General features: G+C 39.7%; 1 protein-coding gene across 2 annotated transcripts in view; it reads left to right on the top strand.

Moving 5' to 3' along the window:
• The window catches only part of srpx (sushi-repeat containing protein X-linked), a 14,536-nt gene that overhangs the window by 481 nt on the left and 4,631 nt on the right, over positions 1–9,424 (top strand). Inside the window, exons 2-4 of one of the 2 annotated variants that reach the window (XM_034886322.1) lie at positions 5,200–5,256; positions 7,615–7,803; positions 8,197–8,373. In XM_034886322.1, the coding sequence (XP_034742213.1) occupies positions 5,200–5,256; positions 7,615–7,803; positions 8,197–8,373 (423 nt within the window). The remainder of the gene's footprint in view (positions 1–5,199; positions 5,257–7,614; positions 7,804–8,196; positions 8,374–9,424) is intronic. The other variant, XM_034886321.1, reaches the window with a different exon arrangement.

Raw genomic sequence — 9,424 nt, forward strand, 5'->3', positions numbered from 1 at the left:
ACACACACACACACACACACACACACACACACACACACACACACACACACACACACACAGAGAGCGGGGCCTGTAGCCTGCAGTGAGAAGCTGAATGACTTAAAAGCGCAAACGGATGGAGTATGTTTTCGACTAATCGATTGTTTAATTATGCCTATAAAAGGCGAGGAAATGAAAAAAAATGTCATCAAATGTCAAGGAAGTTATCGACTAATTCTGGTGGTAGTGTGTGTGTGTGTGTGTGTGTGTGTGTGTGTGTCACAGTGGCAATTTGCCTGAAAATGGTTTGAGAGTGGCTCACCACTGCTGTATGATCAGTGCAGGCTGAAACATGAACACAAGCTGCAGAGCAGATTTACACTGACAGAATAAAAACAGCCTGTCGAGCTGAAAGTGCGGACTTTAGTCTGTACTTGTGTTTGTGTATGTGTGTGTTTATGAGGAGTCCATTTTACAGGGGTATGATTGTGTTTGTTCTGGTGGTCAATTAGCCAGTTGTGTTGTGTTGAGTGTGCATGCCTCAATACTGGGTGGCAGTGCACCAGAATGACTGCATTTGCAACTTATGGGCTCATTTTTTAACAATGAGTGCTACATCACTTCTTACAGTTAAAACCTGTCTACAACAAGTATTCTTAAAAGCCTGATCACATTTTCCATTTATGTGCTGATGTTTGTCTGGAGAAGATGCACCCTCCACACTCAGGGAGTAACTTGGGGAAATGCCAGCAAGAACCATCACTGCAAAACAGTCACTCTAATAATTGTTTAGTTGTGTCTCTGCCAAAACGATGAGCAACACTTACAAAGTCCAACAGAGTAGATCCTGAGTAGTCACAAAGGAGATTTTTTTTGTAATTTAACTGTCAATGAATAGCTAGTAGTAGTTACTGTTCTAAAGTTCAGGCTGAAATACTTGGAACAATCGAACAATGCAGCGCACTCTAGTTCGTCCTAATTGAATGCAACTGGCTGCAAGCAATGCCTGTTAAAATGTCCAACAGATGGCACTGAATAACCTTAAAAAATGATTTCTTCCCTTTTTAAGTTACAGACTAACTCTGAATACTATAAGCATAGCATGTGGTTGTATGTGTAATAGTAGATGTGTCACTTAAGGCTGCTGTAAGTTGCTGTAACAAACTGGACACATCACTATATTATGACCTTATAAGGTTGATATGTCTCTCTCTCTTTTAACTGTTTTTGTGTCCACCAACTCCTGGGAGAAAGTGGAGAGAGTGGCTGTAGCTGCTAAATGCTCCACTGTTTTCACAAGCTAATGTTTAACTGTTTGTCTGCTGTTTGGTGCCTAACAGGTAGTGTACAGTGCATTTATCAGAGATTGTTTTAGCTGAAAAAGGCTGCCTTCTTTTGGAAATGACACTGATGAGAGGGGAGTGTATGGGCTGGAGAATTAAAACAACTATCTAAAAGATGCAAAGAGGGGACCTGCAGAGTCAGGTGATAATTTACTAAATAGGCTCAACATAATGAGCGACCCCTTTCACATAACACACACTCACTTAATCCATTGATCATTCTAAAATATGTATTAGTGCAGCAAAAAGATAAATGCTACAATAGTAAAGCAGGCCTATAACTGTGAATCTGAATATAAAACTCTTTCTAAATTAATCGTTCCCAATAACTGCTGCTCACAGCCATAATTCATGTTTGTGTCTCAAGTAGCTACTTAGCCTTTACTGGAAATACACCAACAATGAACAACCCAAACCAGAGAATTTTCCACTAAATATTGTTCATATTATAACTTAATTTTGATTCAAACAGCCACATAAGATGCTAGCCAGATAATTAATAAACATAATAATATATTTACGGTATAATATATAATACTCTTAGTGAGCTATGGGTATATCATTGTAACTACGTAGCAACTGTTGTATCTTACTGTACAATCTTAATGGAGATAAAAACCACAGCAGCAGTTTGCTCCTCAGGGTCAGAAACTGCGGATGTGATTAAGAAACCAGCAGCAGACGTGTGGGTACAGAACACAGTTGAAATGGGATGGAAATCACTAGTAATTATGTAACTCTGTAATCGTGGCTTGTTGAATTGAGCGATAAAGAAATTACATCCCATTTTTTCCTACTCTCTTCTGCTCTGTTATCCCGTAGCTATACTTCAACACTTACAGGGAATGAGCTTTCAGATCATGACATTTTGTATTACGGCCCTCCAGAGAAAAGCTAACTGTAATATAGGGCTCAGTAATTTAAAGTTTATTCACTTCTAGATGTTTGTCAGGAAGACGAGCTTCTACGTTTCCTGCACTATTAATATTTAGACATCTTTCTCACTTCAGTCTCATTTGAAGTAGATGAACAGGAATATAAGGCTGGCTGATGATGTCACCTCAGCTAGCAGAGAAGTCTGAGATCACATTTTATTTTGTTTAATTAGTTTGAATCTGGAGTGCTAAAATGAACAAAGTCTGTTCTGCATATCCAGTCCAACCTGTGCCACCTGTTGTTGGGAAAGGCCACAGCAGCAAACTTTAAGGTTAGCAAACAGAGACATTAAAGATTCATTAAAGTTCATGTAAATGTAACTTGTCACCCAGAACATACACCAACAATTGATTTTTATTTCTGGTTGGCTTTGGTGTAATGACGCCTACAACAACATGGAGGTTAGTGTCTCTTTCTCATGCCCTACTTGCCATTATCATAGACGTTTTCACAGAAATTACTTCACACGTAAGTTTTGTTTAATCAAACACATTTTATGCTGCTGGGAGGTTTACAGATTTCATCATCATATGTCCCTGGTCCTTATAGTTGCTTCAGAGAGGGAAGAAGTCCAAAAGAAAACAGTTCAAGATGACTAACAATATACAAGGACTAAGTTCTGTCTTGCAAATTATTGTGTAATTGTTTACATATTATATATGCATATATAATACATAATATTCTTCGGTACAAAGTGTCACTCCCGGATGTAAGTTGAGTTCAGATTGGAGTTGCGCATGCTCAGATTTAAACAGTTAACGGCATAACGTGTCATACTGAAATTTGTGAAATCTATGAAATAATAAACTTTTCTCATTACAAACAATAACAAAAGATGGAAATCCTTTCAAAAACGTTTTAGCTGTCCATGGTTATTTGATTGCTAACGTTAAGTCAAAACGCCATTCAAGTGACAGCCTTTATTGTGTTTGATTGTTAAGTTGTAGCTAAGCTAGCAGTGATTTCAAAAACGTTTTAGCTAGCTATGGTTGTTTGATTGCTAACTTTAGCTGAAAACGCCATTCAAGTGACCTTTGTTGTGTTTGATGCTATGTTGTAGCCAGCAGTGAACCAACTTTGTTAAGTAGGTCCATTTTTATTCTGTATTGATATGTCCAGACTTTCTTTAACCGTCTATGTATGGGAATAGATCGTGCAGTGGTGTAAATCCTCGTACATCATGATTATCATCTGCGAATGCAGGAACATCTTGCACATGCGCTGGTTACTACTGGTTACAGCAAATTGGGTTCAATACAACAGAAGAGCAACTCTTACTGCTAGTTTTTGCTCTATTACTCCCTTGAAAAATTAAAAATGACTCACTGGGATTTTTGCTAAAAATGTCATCTTGTTTTGTAGACATATTTTTGAAGAATGGTCGCAGTAAGGGCTAATCACAGCAGAAGTAGGATATATCTGCTGTGCTTTAGCAGTAACCTAATAGAGTTCTGCATGGTGAAACAAGAATGGTCAATAAACAGTGAGTCTGATATGAATGAGATAAAAATATGAGGGTAACTTGCATGCATCGTTTCCTGTGAATCCCCCGTGCATGTGAAAGCAACTTGAATCCAGAAAGGGAATACTGCCACTAAATACATTATACTAAATAAAATAATTTATACTAAATACATGCCACTAAATACATACATCAAAAAAGACAAAAGAATTATTTAGTCATTATATGTTGTTAAACCTGCCAGCCAATCCCAAACAAGCAGCTTTCATTTGCTGTGGTGTTAATTGTTACATCTGGTTTGTATAGAATGGCTGCAAGTTCTTACAGAACTGGTCATTTTCCTGGTGTAAATGACTATAAATAATGTATACTTTGAAGAACACACACACACACACACACACACACACACACACACACACACACACACACACACACACACACACACCTGTAATTAGTTTTCCATACCTATTGAGAAGTAGACACTGAAGTTTTCCCATTAGACAGCTAAATCTGACTCACTCAGTATGTGGGTTTGCTGTACAATCCATGCTGTGTGATCTGAATGCTAACACCAGAGTGTGTGTATGTGTGTGTGTGTGTGTGTGTGTAGTAGATGACTTGTGGCATTTTGGTCCAGACAGTTTTTATTAAACTGACAAAAAAGCCATGATGAGGAATGGAGGGATTGGGACGCAAGATGCGCTCACAGTATCAGGTTCAATGACCAACATAAATAAAGCTGGAGGAGGTCTGAACACTCCTCACTTGTGGATTCTGAACAGAGGACACATTCACACCAGGCTTCATAACATCCCAGGGCCAAGGTTGAACACCCTTCCCCCTACTTTAACCCCTTCCTCAACCTTTTTCTATTTCCTCTCCTTTTTTATTGCTTCTTGAACCCATCCCTTTGTCCTCTTTCCTCAAATAACCCTCCTTGCTCATCACAATTCCCCTCACATTTGTCTTTTACCACTATCACTCAAATGTGTTCTCCACAGCTCTGCAGCCACCACTGAGAAATAGTTTAGTTCCTCTTGGATGCTTCTGCTTGTTTTTTGGTCAAAATATCTTTTTCTCTGTCTGAGTGTTCTGTTCACTGTTTGAAATTGACATAAAATGGTAAGTAAGATCTATTGTAGCTGTTTCACTCCTTCCATTTCTACCAAACACAATAGGGGGCCACAGGAAAAACACACTGGATTGAGCAGAATGAATCTTTGTGTTAAACAGATTTATTTTTTCCAAACCAGCTGGAAAAAGACGATCTTTTGTGTTTTATTCCTTGTGCATGTGGTCTGTCCAAAAGATCCAGATCCCCCCAGAGTCTGGTTCAAATGAAAAGTTAAGCAATATTTTTAAGCCTAATCTTGGAACTCAGTGTCAGCCCAGGACAATGCTTTCTAATATTGCCTAACATCTTGGATGCAGCTCTTTTCATTGTATTAGTTGCTTTTTCTTCTTATCTTTCATTCCCAGGGTCAGGACAGTATGCCTACGGAGATGACGAGGACTGGTATTCTCGTAGATATAAAGGTGACTACATGCTCAGCTTGACCCTGGCAATACATTCATACATACATTACATGCATTCTGAAACATGACTCACATTTCAATTTAGGGATTGCTGATGTTGACATCAAAGTAAATATGGCTTTCCTGAATTGTTAGGCAGACCAACAGAGAGTTAACTAAGTTTCTAGTTTTAAGGTCACAGTGAAATAGCAGTTACCCCCAAATTCCACAGGATGCATAATGGCTGCGGATCCGTTCCGGAACGGCGTCGGAGTAATTTGGTTTCCATTAAAGTCAATGTGCGTACTTCAACAGACTGCGGAACGGCTGCGTCCCAGAAGCGTGCCAGCTCCAGGCATCCGCAGCCCTCACCAGCACTGTAAGAAACAAAAGGTCAAAGGAGAAATAAATAAATTAGAGCAAAAGCTTTTGCTGCCTGACGTCCTAACAAACACACCTTGGACCTATGATGCTGCTCTGCAAGCTGTTATGTCTGTGAGCTACTACAAACCACTGGCTAATAGTGGCTAGTTGCCCCAAATCACATTTGATTGAATTAATGAATATGTGCACACACAATTTACAAGAGATCAAGATGTGCCATCAACAATATTTTAATGTTTTGCAAAGGAGACGTTACATAATACTTTTCTTTTTGGAGTATAACTTGAACAATTAACACAGAACACAGGATTAAGAACTTGAAGAAAAAACATTTCAGTATCTTTAATGCGGCATAATTCAATAGCATTTGGCCTCGAACAAGCAGCTTTGTGACTTAGTTACGTCAAAGTAGCTTCCAGCTATAAATTTGGTGTCCGTTAGACACGGAACATTATCGTCCAGGCCAAACTAAACTCTACCCTTGCGTAAAAGTTCAAATGTAGTATTATTTTCTGTTACTCCATGGTTTGTGGAGACTTTGCCAACGCCTACAAATACAGAGAGGGAGGCTTGCAATGTGATGAATACTCATTTTTTTTTCAACTGGAAATTAGCCTAAATCTGGCGTGTACTCTCTCCAAGTGTGTGCATCATGCATGTGTGTGTGTTGGTGAGTGTTTGTACTGAGCCAGCAGAAAATGAAGTGCAGATTTTGATTTCCCTCTTTTGGAATGAAAACCTTTTGGCCCCTCAAACTTGGCATGAAACAAGAAATTCTTACACAAGCATTGTGGAGATGGGCAGAGGTGTCCACCAATGGAGGAGAAATGTTGAAAGCAAATGTATGTTGTCAGGTCTTAAAGGAATTGACGTGGATAAGCAGATCAATAACACTCTTGATGTAGCTAAAGATAGCAGGGTAAGCTTAGTTTAGCATAAAGTCTGAGATTTATAGGCGGAAACAGCTACCACAGTAGTGAACAAAAATTAACCAGCACCTCTAAAGCTCATAAAGCTCACTATTTAACATATTATATACTGAATGTATAATCCAGAAAGTTAGGTAATCTAGGAAAGTACTGTACATACCCCTCCCCCCCCCAAAAAAACTGCAACCAAAAAAAGAAATCGATAGCGTGTTAATTTGTGAGCTTTACTAGTGGGTGGATTTTGTAACCTTTGGACAGAGCCAGCATGTGTCACCCTGTCTACAGTCTTTATGCTAAGCTAACTAAGCTCAATATTTACAGTACAGACACAAAATTTGTATCAATCTCCTAATCAATTCTTTCTCAAGTGGAGCTGCTCAGTGGCCAGCAGATCCGTCTGTGGTTGTTGTGCAGCTAGCCAAGTGTTAATGTGTGCAACTGTGTAAATGTGACCAGGGCGTTCCTGAAAAAGAGAGGCTGCCTCTCAGTGAATCATCCCTGAATAAATAAAGGTTAAATAAAAAAACGAAGTAAGGAAGGAATTTTTTGTCAGTCTTGTAAATGTCATGTTATGGCGGACCAAAAATCCTTGGGCTAGTGTGATAAGTATAAATAAAGTGCTGCACTCTCAACACTGCTATCTGTGTAAAACACTCTATTACACGCACACACGCACACACGCACGCATGCACGCACGCACACACACACAAACACACACACACACACACACACACACACACACACACAAAATAAGCGCTCTCTACACATCATTATCTGTCTTTTCCTGAAGTGAGACAATTTTATCTGCCTCATGAGACACTGTTGGATTATTAGAAGTCACAGATGAGGTAATAAGAAATCCTCCGTATCTGTCTGAACTCAGATGATGGGCGGGTTTTCACCTTTTCACACTTCTAACGGAAGTCTTTCTAAGCTTTTATAGGATTCAGGTAAGAGCTTATTGATGAAGACTGATACTCTCCCATTCCAAAGGTGTACCATTAAAATAAAACGTATAATTGTCTTAAAGGAAATGTCAGTGCAGCAGTTTTCCCTCCATCTTTAGGGACTCCATGGTGCACGCCCATTAAGGTGAAACATGGGGATGTGAGCTGTCGCACATCCAGAGGAGAACACTACAGGAACGTAATGGGGACTCGCTGTAAAATCCGCTGCAAGCAGGGTTACGAGTCCCAGAGCTCAGAGGTGGTGTGTATGGCCAGCAAACACTGGTCCTCTAACTACGCCTGCCGAGGTAAAAACTAACGTCCTACACTCACACGCATGCATGCACGTACCTACATGCTAGATTTTCCTCATGGGGATTCCTAGGGGAACAATAATTCTTGCATTTTTGAGCAAGTTCATTCTTGGCCAAGTAAATAGCAGGTCCTCGTTCTAACTTTTTATGCCGGATTTAGTTTTTTTCCGACTCTGACATTTTATTTAACTAAAACTTGCTGATGTTCAGGATTATACAATTAATTTATGTTCATACAACAGATTTGTAAACAATTACATGGATCAATTTCTTCTACTTGAAGTCTGTTCTCTGCAGTGTTTGAAATCCTCGAGGAGTGGTTGATAAAAATGTATTGCATGTACCTAAAGCAAGTCTTTCTTCAACACTGAGCTCTTTCTCTGTCAGAGATCCGCTGTCCGAAGCTGGACATGCCCATTAATGGCGGCTACAAGTGTTCAGACGGCTCCTACTTCAACTCTCGCTGTGAGTTTTTCTGCTCTGCTGGATTCAGTCTGAAGGGCCAGAAGATAGCAACCTGCCAGCACATCAAATCATGGAGCGCCGGAGTTCCCATCTGTGTTGGTAAGAATGTGTGTGTTGTTCCTTTGTGCATAATTTCATCTCCCATAGAGGACTGCCTGCAGACTACTGAGCTGCAAAACACATGTTACAGGTAATTACTTGCTTAGCTGCAGACTACAGAGTATTCCCCATAATAAAAGGTTATATGGTTGATGTTTGGAAAAAGAAAAGCCTTTAAACATTTACACAGACAAACACAATACTGTGGTTTGTCTCTTATCACCAGAAAATAATAAATGTTTTTCACCCTTTTGCAGCTGCTTTCTGAGCCTAAAAAGTTATTTGAAAGCTGAGCTATAAGGCCGACACTTAGCTGATCGCAGGGCGATTCTAGGATCAGACCTTTAGGGGGGCTCAGTCCCTAAGGAGAATGTGACACGGACATAGTGCTTTGCAATAGTGTTAACCCACTCCTGCTAAATCACTAATTTCACTAGCCAATATTCCCTGCGCTAGCTACTGATCAACAACGTCAGCTCAAGTTTTTTGACACTATTATCAATATGATAGAACTAAACCTGACACTTTATAAGTCACAGTTATAACGACCGACTTGACACAATGTTCTAACATTCAATAATTTTAGTTGCTTATGCTTCATTTTGGGTTCTTATCTGTGGCATGAAATTACCATCTTCTTCTCTGGGGACTACCAACTTCACAACCGCACTCCTTCTCTCCATCTGAAGGCTTAGATAGAGACTCAGCCAAAAGTGGAAGTCTGGCACAACCACCTCTGATTTGCCAAAACTCAGTTCTGTTAACCCTTTCCTTGATTGGGTTACAGGTGCATAGCATTTGCGAGAGTGACACAGGCCCTTTGAACTTGTAATTGTTTGTCCTCAGTCATTAACAGACAAGTTTGCAAACTCTAACTTAAAACACGTAAATTGATTTTTTTTTAACTATTGTCATAACTTTTAGGGGGGTTAAGATGAAATTTAAAAAGGGTCTAAAATTGGTGCCAATTGGTGATCCGGGGAACCATCACCTTATCGTGGTGGAGAGGTTTGTGTGTCCCTATGAACCTGAGGGCTGTGTTGTCTGGAGC

This window comes from Etheostoma cragini, chromosome 11 (genome assembly GCF_013103735.1).
Source record: "Etheostoma cragini isolate CJK2018 chromosome 11, CSU_Ecrag_1.0, whole genome shotgun sequence".
In the NCBI taxonomy this organism is placed as follows: Eukaryota; Metazoa; Chordata; class Actinopteri; order Perciformes; family Percidae; genus Etheostoma; species Etheostoma cragini.